Consider the following 17,506-nt stretch of genomic DNA (forward strand, 5'->3'; position numbering starts at 1 on the left):
TTGTAGTACATTCATTTGCTTTTGAACAAATTACTTAAATTTAAAGATTATTTTTTACTTTTTAGTTCATACAACATACAAAGCGTGTTTTTTTTTAGTTTATATATATATATATATATATATATATATATATATATATATATATATATATATATATATACATATATATACATACATATATATATATATGTGTGTGTGTGTGTGTGTGTATATGTATGTGTATGTGTGTGTGTGTGTGTGTGTGTATATATATATAAAACAATTGAGTGGTTAAAGAACAAAGATCATGGACAAACACTTTTGAGGCGTTCATAAATAATATTGATTTGGCGCCGTACTAGAAAAAAATACTGCATTTGAGATATCATAGTATGTATGTATTTTGTTATTGAAATTTGTTTCATGTGATACAAATCTTATTACCTACTGCTCGACATTTTCAGAATATGCGGTTGATCAACTAGTAGAAACAGCTATATTATGCGCCAAACTACTTGTTTCCACAAAAATGTTTAAATTTTGCGAAAAACTTTCAAAACCACTCAATTTAGTTGTTTTTCATGAATTTCAAATCTCTCCATTTTATAGGTCCCTAACTATGACTGATGAATATTTATAAAATACAATCTTTCATAGGCAAAAAAAACCTTCATTTAAAAATTGATTTTAAAACTAGCATTACTCAAAAAGAGTACTCCTGGAAGTTCTTAGGTAAGGGTATAAGCATGCATTTCTTTGATTAGTGAACTGAAAAGGGGAAACATTCTTAATACCTTGCCATTGAGGGCATCCAAATCTGATCTGCCCATAGCTGACTCTCCCAACACCTTCTCCAGAATCTCAACTTCTTGATTTCTTGTCTCTATCTCCTTCGGTAACTTCTGCTTCACGATGTACGTACTCACGTTGGTTTCCTCCTCCAAACGTTGGAAGAGTGCTGTGCAGATTACACAAGGCATGAGTTTATCAAAAACTGTACAATATTTAGGACTTTAAGGATAATACATATAATCTTGAGAGCTGTCAGAGCGTGGGGGAAGGGGAAAGAGAGTATGAAGGATGACAGGGGAAGTAGGGGTTGAAGAAGAACGGAGTGTAGTGCAGAGGGGGATTCTGTCTCCCTTCGTGCATTACTAACCGCGTGAAGTATATTGGCAGGTAGTGTACAACGAGTAATGGAGCCAAATATAAAGCGTAGGAAAAGTAATAAAGTGATTCACAGCAAAAAGACAAATAATTAGAAAAGTAGTATCAATCTGTGATCAAGAAGCTTGTGAAAAACGCCTTTCGATTCCTACTCACAAAGCAACGGAACATGCTGCAAATTATACAGATGTAAGAAAAGCAACAGTGATGCATATTCGGAAGAAACAACTTGCGATGCCAAATGAAGAAGAGGTAAGCCGTGCATTTAATACAAGTGTAACATGCATCAGTGATCTTTAAAAAAGTTATTTATCATTGGTTAAGTTAGTGTATCAAATATAACAGATGTGCATATGTTTTTTTTATTATTAAGATTTCTACAGCATAATATTTTTATGTGCAGGCCATGAAAAAAAAAGATTGAGATTGACAGCTTTGATAAAAGTGTCATAAGAGACACTATTCAGGAATTCTTTGCAGTTAAAAAAAGTTGTACCCATGTGCGCAAACTGATTCCTGTATTAAAGAAAAAGATTGGTTGGCAGTGGAGCCCTTCTTCGCTTAAGAAATTATTGCGAAGTATGGGCTTCGTCTGGAAATGGTATGAAGAAAGACAGCATTTGTTAATGGAACGAGCTGATATAGTGGCATGGCGCTCCAAGTACCTCACACAAATTAGACAGTGTAGGTCTGAAGGTAAGGAAGTGTTTTACCTTGATGAGTCGTGGGTGGATACTGATCTCACATTCCAGAAATGCTGGCAACGCAAAATTGACGTAACGGGACTAACTAAAGGAAATGCAATCAAGAGGTTGAAGATGGTTCAAGATGTGGATTACTCCCATGGGGATTATTGATGTACCTACAAGTCAGGTACGACAGTCAGAGATCATCACTGGGGATTGAATGCTGCTAATTTTGAAAAATGGCTGTCCGAACGTGTTCTACCAAACTTGCCGCCATCTTCTGCTGTAGTAATGGTTAATGCGCCATATCACTCCAAACAAGACGGTGAGCTTCCTTCGAAATACAGAACAAAAAATGAAATGATTACATGGCTAAAATGCAGAAGTGTAGAGTGTGATGAACAAATGCTGTAATGTACGTTGATGGAACTAGTAGAAAAACCACAAACCAATGGAGAAAATATTTTGGGTTGATCAACTTTTAAAAATTGCAGGAAATCCTGTCAATCAACTCCCACCATACATGTACGAGTTCAACGCTATTGAATTAACGTGGGAAAAATAAAGAGGTGCATTTGAGAATGTAATACCATGGGAGAGTTTTCCACACAGGCACTTCAGAAGCACACATTGGATGATGTTAAACCTGTAACAAAGGATGACTGGGTAGGCTATTCAATCATGTTGTAAAATTAGAAGATGAATACTGGAAGAGAGATTGCATAATAAACATGGGAATGGATGGTTCAGTTCTTAATAAATTTACATGACGACAGTAACGATGATGAATTCCTTTCATCAACAAGTAACATTGTAACGTACAACAATGATGAAAACAGTGATACTGACAGTGCTACATCGTGTTTGGCTCAGCCTTTGTAAGAGCTGGTTTGACTTATTGAGATCTGGTAGTATTTTTATGTTTCTGCATCACCTCGTTTCGTATGACTGAGAGCTGCCATTGTTCCACTCTTTGTTTACGTGAGCTGTGGATCAAACCAATACTGCCTTCACTGTGGTGAGTATCCGAAACTTTAGTCAAGTTTTCTTTACAATCACTTCATGTTAGAATTATTAGTGTATTTACATGTGATAAATGTAACAACATGCCATTATTCTTTTTATGTTTTCACAGATATGAAATTAAATGTTACGCTTTCATTACTGCACTGCATATTTTTAGAAAACCTAATGAAAAACCAGGCCGTGCCAAGTTCTGAGTGCACTCTCCCATTGCAGCTTTGTTCTGTTGATCTGTCCAAGCAATTATTGTTGTCGGAACCATGGGATGTAACTTGCTACTTTCGTGGTCCCTACAGTACATGATTTTTGTCCTGGTATTTTATTTTTGCTTTGGAAAACTAAATTCACACTAGATTCAACATACAGTCTTAGTGCTAATATGTAATTAAGAGCTGTAATGATACAAATCAGCAAAAGCTGATTTTGCTGATATTTAGTTGAATCAGCGTTTCTGCCGATTCATAATACACTTGTTAAGTTTCTGCCATTATTATTGAAAAATGAATGTGCCTGTCATTACTTAAAAATCCACCAGTTAAACTTGCATCATTTCTTAGCTACGTGAGCCAGCTGTAAACATCAAACTTAAAACATCCAATGTTTTAATAACATTTTTATATCTAATGCATTGTAAATAAACATATCACCAGTAGGTAAAGTTAGTTAAAATAAAAACATGCTTTATTTAGAGCATAGCTACCACTAAAAACAATGGAAAATACCAACTGCTTGAACTGCAAAGAGAAGTTCGTAATATCGTAATGGAGATATTTTTTAACTAACTTAAAGTTAAAATTTAAAAGTTAAAGTTTAAAATCTAATAATAAATAATAACAAAATAACATAGGACCTCACATAACGTAAATTACTTTTACAGTTTCCCATGCAAAACGACCACATGAAAGGCATTTCCATATAAATGTTTGGTACCGTAAATTTTCGCCACTGCACACGTTACGATGGAATTGGAATTTCCGTTCTTCAAATGTAAACATACAAAGTCTCATTGGACGTTTTAAATTCGTTTTTTAACTTAGTATTTTGTATTTGGAGTAATCTAGTAAAATTATAAAAACTTTTTAACCTAAATGTGGTTTCTACTGTATCGGTTCAGAATCTGTGAATCAGCAACAGCTGAATAGGCAAAATTTATGAATCTGTACAGCTCTACTAATAACACCAGAAGGTCAATAAAGCACTGCTAAAATTTGATCAAAACGTGTTAAGCAATAAACTTACCGTATTTGCGCGTAAGGCCCTGCCCGCGTATACCACCCCTCCTTGTTTTGTAAACATTTTTGAGAAAAAATTTAAAAACATGTTTTTCTGGGTTTATCTGAGGGCAGGGCAGCTTGGCATGCATCAAACAGCAAGCCATGTATTGTGAGCGGCGGGAGGTGATTTTGTAAGCGGCAGTGATACAGAGACTGGTATTATAGTTTGTCCGCTCTCAGTAGGACTGTCGTGAAGCGTGACAGACATACGCAGTTAGTCGTATCTCAAACGACATAAAGATAAAGAAAGCTGGACTCGCGCGCTTGTGTTGATGTGCAGTGTTGTCGGAGAAGAAGAGGGGAAGAAGAGGGGAAGTGAAGGAGGAAGGGAAGTGGTGTCTGGTTGGCTGGCTAGCTGGCAGAAGGGAGGTTAAGCCACGCCTCTGCCTCTCTCCCCCCTGCCGCAGCGCTGCTTCTCCCCCCTGCGGACTCGCTGCCTCTCTCTCCCTCCTGCCGTGAAGCTGCCCCCCCACCCTCCCTCATTAGAACAAAGACGCACGACTTGCCAGTCGTTCCGCCAGCTGTTTCATTTAATCAAAATTTAATTGGTGTTTAAATAAGTTGTGGCGGTATTTCATTTTGCTTTTATTAAATGTTAGTTTTTCATACCTGAAAAAATTAAAAAATCTATTTTTTCCTCCAAAATTCACGTATCGGCCCCCTCCCCTTTTTTGGAGTCGAAAATTTGGAATAAAATAAGGGGGCTTTTACGCGAGTAAATACAGTAACATGAATTTAGAATTTGGATTATGGTCGAAATAAAACCAAACTAAGTGATTATGCAAAGCCATCAGCCATTTGGACATCATAGGATCTGTAACTAGCCGACCTAAATTCACAGCATCCAGTGGCACTGACAAGACAATGTCCCCTGTCAAAGCTCCAACAGCACTAACAGCTAAAGCAGCACTGAAAAATCAAAACCTTAACAGGTTTACTTAACATGTAGGCTGCTTCCTTCGCACTTCTAGAGCCCACATTACCAGTAAATGATATGCACACACCCTTTGAAGTGATGCCATAATTCATTCCAGGAAAACAAAGGGCTAATCAAAAGAGCAATAATCAAATACATTTTTTTCCATTACAGTGTATGTTATTCATAATAATTCATTTTCCAATCAAGTGTACGCTTGGACAAACATTTTATTCAAGACACTACTCCCGTTAAAATAAATTTACAGTGCTGATATATAACTAAATACATTTTATGTAAATTCAAATAAATGTTCACTAATATTTTGAGATTAAACACCTATAATTACATTCATAATATTCACAGACTGCACTGTTTACATGGCTTGGTCATAACATTCTCCAAGAGGCTCTAACAATATTTCTGAGTTACATAATAATAATGTTTTTAATATAGGAGATATATTTTAATTCTAATAAAATTTTAAAAATCATAAACTTAATGTTTTATATTATTATAAAAATTATTTAATCTGTAAACGTATTTCCCAAATCTATTGTTTACTAAATTTGTGTGTACCATGATTTGCCACTACTGTATCCTAGTATGCATGAGGTAAATAGCCCTGAAAGCTATTGGCTTTTCTCTCCCAAGATGCTTCTGACACGAGATGGCAGAATATGAATGTTGGCTGAACACTCGGGCCATGTTACAGTCAGAGAGGTGTGAGCGGGGAGGGGCTGGAGGAACTGAAACGCTGTGTTTTGAAGAGCAGCTTTCAAAGCACCAATGATGACTTCAATTTTGTCTTGGAACAATGCATTTGAAAGCTGGGCAATCTCACGTAAAAAAAACAATAATTATGAGTCACAGTTAAATCTTAAAAACCTGTTGAAATAGATATGTGGGGATTGTGTACAGTGCCAGTTAAGGGACAATTAAAACAATGGAGGACTGAGAGAGAATCATCAACACTGCTCCATGGTCACACACACTCACAGAATATGCACATGCAAATGCACAGAATATGCAGGTGCATGCACCTGCCCCCTGCCCCCACCCACACACAAACACTCATCCTAACACCCACGCACCCCCCACACAAACACCACCCCCTCACCCACTGAGAGAGAGAGAAAGGCAGGTTTATATTTAAATTTTCCCCTCCTGCAGCGGAATGCTAGCCCAGGCAGTTAGGTCACTTACTGACACTGGTTAGGTAGCAGATGTGACATAGCACATGCACTGTTCAGATATTTCAACTAAACAATTTTTAATTACTCATGATTATATATATATATATGTGTGTGTGTGTGTGTGTGTGTGTGTGTGCGTGTGTGTGTTAAAAACCAACACACAAAACTTATCTATGCACATACTCAACAAAACACTGCAATTATAAAATTTTATTTAATTTACTCAAAGTAAAAACTCAAACTTTTATTAAAATTAATAATCTGTATCAAATGTGCTATCTATACGCGGGTAAATATGGTTGTTAATGAAGGCATCAAATAGCTATTAATAAAAGAGCAAAATAATGTTTGGTGATTCTTCACATTGTAATTAATGCTACACAAGTGCTGTTGTCATTGGGTGTGCACAGAAATTAAAAAATTAATGTATTTAAATCATGCCATAATTTATTGGTATCGTTACTTCAAAACAATGCAACTTTAGCAACATTACTTCAAGGAGCAGGTGTACATGTTGTGTTTACATGGAAGAAATTAGTACTATGAGAGACTGACGACAAAAGATTGGTTTAGCACAGTAGATTTTGGCATGTACTGTACTAAACACTTAAGGAGAGTATTCGTACAAAACACAGTAATTAAATAAGTCAAAATGTAAGTATAAAAATGAACCAAGAGCACTTGGTTGTCTACCCTCGGGTGTGGCTCCCACGGCGGTGCGCCTCATGTCCTTGAGCTGCTGCTGCAGCCGAACTGCCCGCTGCTCCGTGTGTGCCAGAGCCACCTGCTGCTCCTGCCTCTGATTGGCCAGCTCCTTCTCTCGGTCCCGCTCCTTGCGCAGGGCGTGGGCCGCCGCAAGCATCGACTCCTTGTTCGGCATGGACTCTATCTGTGCATGCGCAATAGCAAGACAGTGGTACAGTTCCTGCACGGCATCATCCTCTGTGGCTGTGCATTACAAAGCTTATCACCCATGTGGTGGGCCCACTGTAGTGATGATGCTAACAAGACTTGATGCCCATGAACCATGTACCTTTGCAAACGCTTCGTGGTACAGAGAAAGTTCTTTAAACCAGCACATGCGGGATTAAAGCCATGCTGGATTAACAATTTTGCTGAATTATACTATGGTACTTAAAACAAATAGTAATAAGCTGTTGTATAGAAATAAAAATATAGTGAGCATTACTGTTTAAAAAAAGTCTATGATATCATGGCACGTCCGTGATTTAGACGTCTTCAAATTTCATGGAAATGTACCAGTGAAATGTGAAATACTAGAAAATGGGAAACACTGCACTGAAATGAAAACCGACAGTAACAATAGATTCTGAGCAAACTGAAAATGCTAGTAGTGCATTAATGCGACATGGCGACCAAGATCAATGGCTGAAATTCACCGAATAAATCTGAACGCGAGAGGCTCAATTGGTGCCGAATAACAGAATGTGCTGAACCACAGAATGCCGAATTAAACAGCTTTCACAGTAATATGCTAAGTTTTAGAGCCCATTTCACTGGCATTTTGCTCTTTGTCTGGTGTCATGTACAACTATTTTTAAACTGTAGGTAAAGGTATAGTCTTAAGTCACAAGGTGAGTTAGTAGGACAATGAATGTTTTGAAAGCACTTCAGTTCATTTCCCTAGTAAGCATTGCAAATGTAAATGATTTTAGAGCATCAGAGCAATGTTGGCTTTGTGTCAGCAATGCTTGCTTCTTCCACAAAGCCAGCCCAAATCAAAAATGGCCTGATCTACTGCATCTCGCGGTAACATTACAAACAAAAGCTTAAGTCAACGACATCTCCAAAATTACAAAAGTCTCCAAACTATTTTAATTTTGAAAAGTGGTTAAAAATTTGAACCATACAGGGTGTTAAGTTGAAACCCACAACACTCGCCACTTAAATGTTGCATGTTAGCGACCATGGTCACCAATGACCCTAATTGGCATAAGAAACAAAAGAAATTTCTAACATAGTGTATGCATGGTGGACAGCATGATAAGATGAATACACAGCTAAGCAAGTATAAGCAAATAAAGATAATAAGAAATTACCTTTTTCTGCATGCGCTCAATTCTTTTCAGAACAATGTCTTTCTCACGTTCCATTTCCTCGAGATCCACACGAAGCTCTGTGGTGGAGTAGCCACTGTTCTTCACGGCCTCGCTTTCCTTATGCACAGTCTTAAACTCTTCAATAAGTGCTTCGTACTGGAAAATTAAAAACGTAGGTCAATTAACAGTGAACAATCTTAGTTATTGAAGAGTATAAGAGTCTCACAAAGAAGCAATTTAAAAAAATTTATTTAAGTATTTATTGTTAAGAGTAATGAAAATCTAGTTTCCTAACACTGTTATCTTCAATAATGCATCAAAATTTATCTTCCTTGATACATTCCAGGTTGGCCCGGCAATACAACCCGGTTGTTTTTAAGTTACTTAGTGATTTGGTAAAGTTTTTTTTTTTAAAATAAGTTTTCAAACTTCCTTTGTTTATTACTTTCTAAAAAAAACTTGAACTCGCACACAATACCAACCACAGTTCAGTCCTCTGGTCAAATTTTGTGAATCGTAAAAGTGTTTATACTGGTTGGATTGTTTTCTGATAAAAAAAATTTAGAATAAATAAAAACACAGTTCCAATTGGTCGTCAAAGATTCCTGTTGCTCGATATTAAAAAAAATTAAGTCCTTGGGTTAAGTTCACTTTTCCAGGTACGTCCTCCCGCGTAAACCTTTCTCGGGTGGGTGACGACCGTCACCCTGGGCCGATGCCGACGCCTGTAATCAAATTTCCAGTTAAAAAGTCCAAACAATAAAAAAAAAGTTCCTCTTCAGCCTGGCCCCGACCAGCAGACGTAAAGTGATCTATTCAGAGATTTATTTCATTTTTTTCTAGACAACTGCCGACGACTCAGCCGCACATAGTAACGATCGAGCTACAACTAACTTGCACCACACAGTTACCTTACTTTTACAATGCTAGAAACAAAGGGAGGCAACCCCGTGGGCCAACCGATCAATCACAACTTAAAATCCGGTACCTGATCCAATAGGACAAAATACTGAAAAAAATGTTTCTCTCTAAAAGTCTGGGAAGACACCTCACACATCACCTCAAGGCTCGCTCTGATTGGCTGGCGAGACAGCACACAGAAAAAGTTCCAGTCTGTTGCTGCGCAGTCATATGTCCACATGCTAGAGTTTTCCCAACAACGCACTAACTTGATACGTAAAAAATACCTTGCTGGCGACAGTGTCATGCCTGTCTTCCTTTCTTTTGAAACTTTCTAGAATATTCTAGAATGTTACAGTTCCACTACCCAGAATATGCTTTAAAAATTAACAAAACGTAATTAATACACTTGTTAATTTTAAGTGATAAGTAAATAATGAAACAAATAATAAAACATACTACATTCAGCTTTACATAAAACCCAAACCAAAATAATAGTAATCACTATTAAAGCACAAACAAAATACTTGAAATGCCTATGCATACTAAAAGAAACATGAGTACAAAATAAATATGAAACATTAAAAAAACAACATAAAAACATACATAGTCAAAGTGTTATTGGTAGTAGAGGGCAGGAATTCTGCAATATTACATCCTCACCTATTTTGAACAAGATTAATTATTTTCTACTTGATATCCATGGCATAGATCCTTATAACAAAGCAAACTTTTCAAATAAAAAAAACAGTAATTTATGACTACAAAATAAAAATATTATACATAAATTATATGATACAATTAAGAAAATAATTTTAATTAGCTCCTTATGATATTCAAATTAAAAAATCATCTTAATTATGTTACTCATTAAAATTTTTTGCTACAATAAGAATCTCCAGGTACTTTATAGATAAACTGTAGCATTTTAGATTTTATGCCAAGTAAGCATTCATTTTTTAAGTTTATGACTATTATACAAAAATGATTTATCAGATTATATATTGCTATAAGATACATTATAACACCTGAAATTTCAATATAGTTTATGACTATTATACAAAAATGATTTATCAGATTATATATTGCTATAAGATACATTATAACACCTGAAATTTCAATATCTGGTACGAAAAAAAACCACATAAGATACAAAACTTAAATTTTTAAACTTGATTCAATGTTTATGGGATATTTTCCATGGTACTTAAAGACAATATTGCTTTGGGTACTCTTGAATGCACACCCATTTTAAAAACATAATAAAAAATTTTATTTAGGTGTGCAATAACTTAAACCAACAAATTTGGATGTCCAAGATTAATATCTGAAGCCCATATATTATGAACAGTTTTTTTTTTTCATGAACTAATATAAGTAAATTTGGAAACCTGTTCATATAATGTGGCCACATCAGCATCACCCATGATGTCCAACGGCACTTCAACTTTCACAAGGTACTGGGCTAGGTAAGCCCTCTTCTTCAAGTCTTTCATGTTCCGAAACAACCATTCCAAGATGGAGTGGATGATACTCTTGTCAGCTTGCACCAGACCTTGACGGAAAGTAGTTCTGACAACAGAGAAACAATAAAACATATGCTTACATTAGATGATTAATTATCTGTGGACATGCATCACATTCTAAATCTTTCACATCTCACAAAATTGATGTTGTACCTCATATGGCAGTTAAACCCCATCCCCTCCACTAGCAGCAGCCCCCGCTGGCAGAACGCACCCACCCGCAAGGCGAACCAAGTCAAGTTTAAAACCCCATGAGCAAGCAAATAGCACACCCATGTGTTTAGTGAGACTACCCCAAAGTCAGCCCTCAAATATATTATTCCCATTAACAACCAGCGATTTATTATCACCACAGTTTTACACTAAAGGGAATATTTATCACAACTGTGAATTGGACCCTTGAGGGCATAGTTTTTAATGGACCTGGTTAATTCTCCTTGCGGCCCTGGGTCTTAATTAAAACATGTCACTTAATTATGTTAAAAATTTATAATACAGTCCAGGATGCTTATTCTAAGTTTATCGTTTTGATAAAATTTGTCATTTCCTATCGATTACACTATGCTACATGATTTTCTATGATTCTCTGATCTTAGGTGTTCCTACAGTATTTTTTTTTGTGCTGATTCCAGATCTGCAATCTGTTTTCTTCCTATCATGTACAGCTTTTTTTGTAAATTGAGGAAAATCATTTTTTATTTAAATGTAAATTTTACAAAGGGAAAAATTTATTTTGTTACGAGGGAATAGTTGGCAACACTTGTTACATCCAGCTGGCTTTAGGAGGGAAACAGTTATTCATTATTTACATGCTGTAGTGTGAGGTTTTATATTAGAGAAATTAGTTCCGGTAAGTGTTTAAATAACCCAAACGTGTCCTGTTATATTTGTCGACGTTATGCAACTGCTAAGCAAAGACAAGACATCAGTAGTTTTGTGAGAAATGTCTATCATGCTTACTTCGGCATAAAGCTTGGTGATCAAGACAAAAACTGGGCCCCCGTGTCGAGGGACTGAGACTGGAAAAATGGTGCACAAAATCAATGCCCTTTGCAATTCCAATAGTTTGGAGGGAGCCACAAAATCATTTTAACGACTGTTTATTTCTGTATGGTTAACGTTCAAGGTCATTACGCAAAAACTAAGGACATACCTACAATATCCAAACGTTTCTTCGGCCATACGACCAGTTATACGTTGTGAATCTCTTCCTATCCCAGATCCACCTCCCGTTCTCAAAAATGTGTTACAGGGAGCAGTTCAGAAAATGAATGTGATAATGCTGATGAATAAAAGTCCGAAGAAAATTCTGCACCAAAATTCTTCACTCAAAATGAACTTAACGATTTAACTCGTAACTTAAATCTGACAAAGGATGCTGCTCAATTGCTTGGATCAAGATTGAAAGAAAACCTCTCCTACTACCTGGAGTTTCATTCTCTTGGTATAGGACTCGAGAGAAGGAATTAATACAATTGTTTAAAGAAGAAGACTCTCTGGTTTATTGTTGTGATATTGAGGGTTTATTGAATTTCATATCCGTCACTTATAATCCAAGTGAGTGAATGTTATTTATAGACTCGTCCAAAAGTAGTCTCAAAGGTTTTTTTTTATATAATGGAAATTTCTTTGGTTTATTATCCATTGCGCATTCAGTGCATCTCAAGAAAACATATGAAAATCTCAAAGTTCTGCTAAAATGAATGAACTATGGAAAAACATTATTGAACAATTTGCGGTGATTTAAAAGTTGTTGGTATGCTACTTGGTCTACAATCTGGCTACACAAAAATGCCATGTTTTATTTGTTAATGAGACAGCAGAGCCAAAGACAAACACTGGAAGCAGATAGACTGGCCCAAAAGAAAAACTATACAACCAGGTTCACAGAACATAATAAATGGAACACTTGTTCAACAAAGTAAGGTACTATTACCTCCTCTTCAGATTAAACTCGGATTAATGAAGCAGTTTACTAAAGCACTTCCAAAAGATGGTGACTGCTTCCAGTATTTGGTAAAAAAATTTCCGAAAATATCTTATGCGAAACTGAAAGAAGGGGTCTTCGTGACATCACAGAATATAAAATTAATGAAAGACAGTATGTTCAAAAATGCAATGAATCCTGTAGAAAAAAAGGCCTGGGTTTCTTTCAAAGAAGTTGTGGCTAACGTGTTAGGTAACAAAAAACATCCAGAGTACAAAAGAATGGTTAGTTAAATAAATGTTGGGAGGATTTCATGAAATTAGGATGTAACATGAGTGCGAAACTTCACTTCTTACATTCAAATATTGATTTTTCCCTGTGAATCTCAGCGATGTCAGTGAAGAACAAGGAGAACATTTTCATCAGGACATAAAGGACATGGAAAAGAGATACCAGAGAAAGTGGAATGTAAAGATGATGGCTGACTACTGCTTCATGCTTAAAAGAAATGGCACTGCTGAAGGAAGACAATTGAGGAAGAGAAGTTTCAACCACGTCAGACAGATCTTGAACTGAAATCAGCGAAGACAATGAATTAAATTGTCAGATTCCATTGTGTTTTTATAACAGTAATATAATTTTAAAGTGAGTATAATATATTATACTATCGTCCCCTGTAAGTGCATTGCAATTTTATACTGGGTTATAAAACACAACACTTAAATGAAACTCAAATAAATTGTTCACTGTCCAAAAATTTCATTTACTTATGGGGTTTTATTTACCCCTGGTCTGAACAAGCGTTTTAGAATGCTAAATAGCGCATAACTTATTTAATACTTTGTTTATAATTAATGTTGAACCAAATAATTTAGACAATAATATAAATGAATTATTAAAAGTAAAACCATTCAAAAATATTACATTACAAAAGAGAAAATTGGTGAAAACCAAATTAATTTTAAGTTTTCAGGAATTTTCTCTCTTGCAACGTAACATATTTTAAAAGTTTCAGTTTCAATAATTCATTTACATTATTATCTTGATTGTGTTCCACAATCCTCATTATAAACAAAATGTGCAATTTAGCATCCGAAAATGCTTTTTCAGGCCTGGAGTGTCTTACTGCACCTTAAAAAAACTCAAAATTGAATTGTATAAAAACCTTACATAATACAGGAAAAGTAAAATCTTACTTACATCAGCATAAAAAATACTTCCAAAATCACCTTAGTCTCAAAACATAATTCCAAAAATTTTTAAATGTTCGCATAGTGTTATAGTTCATTTTTTACTGTTTCCTATTACAAGTTTTTCTGTGACGTCATCCTCGATGTATAAAATCGTTAAAAACAATATTTTCTTAACGAGAGGGTACAAGCCATCGAAAGACTCACACAATGTTATTTATGGCAGTTTTCATGCTTATGTTTTGCTTGCACACATCTGCTCCCATGTAGATCACAATGTAGCATCTTTTCAAGGGGGTGTTTCTCTTGATTTCGAAGTTTTCATGCCCAGAATCTTACCTAAAACCGTAGTAGAACGTGTTCTATTTTTCTGCTTCACCCACGAGCCAAAGCCATCACGATGGCGGACCCACATGTGATATACACTCTTATATACTTTCATTAATATATGGGGATCAATCAAATGTATTGGTGTGCCAAATGAAACTTTGTGATAGTGGAATTATCCTGGAATACATTTTGAAAACTTAAATAGTCATGGCGAAAAATAATCACACTATACTAATATGCAAAAAAAAAACTGGATTGTATTACTGTATAACTGTAGGGCATCGGGTACGTGCACTGAGTGTTTATCGCAAATGTCTTGAAGTGGTTCAAACCCAGTTGCCGAAGAAAAAAAATAATTTACTACTTGTTGCATTAAACAAGCGTAAAATTGAAAAAAAGTTTTTTTGTTTATCTTATTGCTATAATATATTTAATTCATAGCTCAGTACATTGGTTTCTTTATTTCTTGCTGGGTAAGCCTACAACCTTAAATTTATTTTTTACTAATAATAAAAATAAATAAGCTGAATCCAACATAAATTAAAAAAAAAAAATTAATCTCTAAATGAATCACCTCTGAATAATAAATGAATGTTTATAAATAAATTATGAATAATAAAGCATTTATATGAACTGCACACCATGCAATTGAAAATACATGTTTTTCTTTCAATTAGAATTATAGTGTATCTTATATACTGCTTGTTCATATCGTTTAATATTTACAGTTTTTCAAAATCATATAAAATAATGGCTTGGTGGCATTCTGAATTTTTTAGATTAATTGAACACCATTATTAATGCGAATTATCTCCATGAGCTGACTAACTACATGTAATTATAAGATATTACCACAAAAAAACCAAAATACATATAAGCAGACACCAATTCCTTTATAACTTGTTTATATTATTATATAACTAAATTTACAAACTTGCTTAACAGAGAAAATTTAATATATTTAAGTCGGAAATTTAACATAGGATTTTTTTTTTAATACCTATTAAGTCAACCTAATTGCACATTCTTGCAAGTGAAGTATAGATTATAAAGTATCAATAATCCCTTCCCATGTGAAATAATTTTAGAATAGATGGCTGAAATTTTAGTGGTTATTTTTTGAGTGAGTTATTTGATAGCAAAATGTTTATGTTAACATAGATAAGCAATTTCTTTGGTCGACAACTGTGTTGGCTGTTTTTCTGTCAGTACTTTAGGTATATGGGCACAGAAAACGGAAACCATTTTATTTTTATTTTATACTGCTATACAAACTTTTGCAGTGTCACTACAGTTGTAAACTCAAATTTTGAATCACGGGAGTATGTGACCTACATAGTTTTAACCAGGGTTAGCTGATTTAAACCACAATGGTTTAAACCAAATGGTTTTATAAATAATTTATTTCTAAAGAGAATATTTTAATTATTCTTATGAAAGGTCTAACTCTACTCTAATAACTACAAAAGTTTGCTCATTAATGTATCTTGTGATTTACAGAAACAAAAAATTACATATTAATCAAGATCTCATCATTTATTTTGTAATAATAAGTTATAAATCTTCAAAAATTAAAAAAAATATATATGAAATAATAATCTGTCTTTTGAAGGGAATCCTCAACTTTACTGTGAATCCCCATTCTATGGGAAACACCCATTCTATGGAGGATCCTCATGTGGTGAAATACCCTTCCTATGGTTAAGTCCCAGTCTGATGTGCAGATTTGCTGGACTTCAGACTTTTAATGTTTTAACTTTTCTGGTTCAACATGAGTGGCAGAAAGTGAAATGTTGTATAGCTTTCATTTGAAGATGTTAAGAAGGAATTGAGAAAAGGTGTGAGGGCCAAATGTAAAAAATGTGGCACTGAACTGGAAGGTCAATTCCTCAGAATAAAAAATCACCTATCTAAATGTGAAAGTTCAGCTATGCAAGTTGATGAATATGATGCAGTTAAGATCCATCAAGAGTAATACTATTTACTCTTGATTTGAACAGAAAACATGATTGTGTTAAATTTGCTACATATTTTAATTAATATGCAACAAAGTCATCTAGGAATATATGAAGTTTTCATTCTTAACTTTAAGCATGTCACATATAAATAATACCAGTAAGCTTCCTCATATTTTATTTTGCATTGTAATTAATATGCAACCAAGTCATCTAGGAATATATGAAGTTTTCATTCTTAACTTTAAGCATGTCACATATAAATAATACCAGTAAGCTTCCTCATATTTTATTTTGCTATATACTGTGTTTACATTTCAACCATTGTATTCAAGTTTGACTGTTATTAATGATTTTGATAGCCTAAAATCATATTTTAATTATTTAGATAGCTTAAAATACTATTTTATGATTATTAAGGATTTTGATAGTGCTTTTTTTTAAATATTATTCTGAAATTATTTCTAACGATAATGTCATGGTGTATCAAAGATAGTGCAGTATCGGCACTTGCTGCATAATTCTAAATTCTTAATTTCCACGTGTGATCCCAGCTTTATGCAGTTATCAATGTAAAACTGGTAGTAGCAAAGCATGTAACTAAGTTGTCTATAATAGGTTTAGAGTTATTAAGAGAGGTAAACAGTCTTCATTTCTAATTTTTTTTCCCCTTTTGTGATTTGGAACTAAATTAATAAGATAAACCTTTCTTTTTCAGAATGCATTACAGATTCCACAATCAAAACTCATACATCCATCATATCATCTGTGACTTTGTCAATGAAGGTACTGAGTCAAAATATACTTTCACAGAAAGAAAAATATTTAAAAGTAACATATCAGTGGATTCCTATATAGTTCGATCAACACCCATGCAGAAGAAAAAGTTTTTGGATCAGCAAGTAGCTCGCTTTATATTTGCAACAAATGCATCCTTTCGTAGTTTTGAACATCCTCAGTTTGTGAAACTTATAAAACAGCTTCGCCCAAGCTACACCCCTCCAAATAGAAAATAAATTAATGGTCCATTACTAGATGCTATTTATTAAGAAAAAAAATTGTTCCCTTACTCTGGAAAATGAAAGTTATGTCTTCGGTTTGATGGCTGGTCAAATGTTCATAATGAACCAATGATATGTTCTACAGTTACGAATAAATTGGGTAATGTATATTTAGTGAACACAATGGACACATCTGGCCATGCTCACACTGCCAATTATCTGACAGAAGTGGCTGTGAACAGCATAAAAATGTATGAGGAGGACTTCAGGTGCAAGGTTTGCTCGGTTGTTACTGATAATGCTGCTAATATGTTGAAAATGAGCCAACTTTTTTAATTTTGCCACGCCAGCACACCACATAGTCTCCATATAAAAT

At 34.6% G+C, this 17,506-nt stretch overlaps 1 protein-coding gene across 8 annotated transcripts in view; it reads right to left on the reverse strand.

The window, feature by feature from the left end:
• Nucleotides 1–17,506, reverse strand: part of LOC134546351 (intraflagellar transport protein 81 homolog) — a 98,203-nt gene that overhangs the window by 72,927 nt on the left and 7,770 nt on the right. For all 8 annotated transcript variants that reach the window (XM_063389129.1, XM_063389131.1, XM_063389132.1 and 5 more), the window contains 4 exons: nt 10,593–10,773; nt 8,302–8,457; nt 6,935–7,130; nt 774–937 (listed from right to left, as the gene is read on the reverse strand). In XM_063389129.1, coding sequence (XP_063245199.1) covers nt 774–937; nt 6,935–7,130; nt 8,302–8,457; nt 10,593–10,773 — 697 coding nt within the window. The remainder of the gene's footprint in view (nt 1–773; nt 938–6,934; nt 7,131–8,301; nt 8,458–10,592; nt 10,774–17,506) is intronic.

The sequence above is a fragment of the Bacillus rossius genome, chromosome 1, assembly GCF_032445375.1.
Source record: "Bacillus rossius redtenbacheri isolate Brsri chromosome 1, Brsri_v3, whole genome shotgun sequence".
Lineage (NCBI taxonomy): Eukaryota > Metazoa > Arthropoda > Insecta > Phasmatodea > Bacillidae > Bacillus > Bacillus rossius.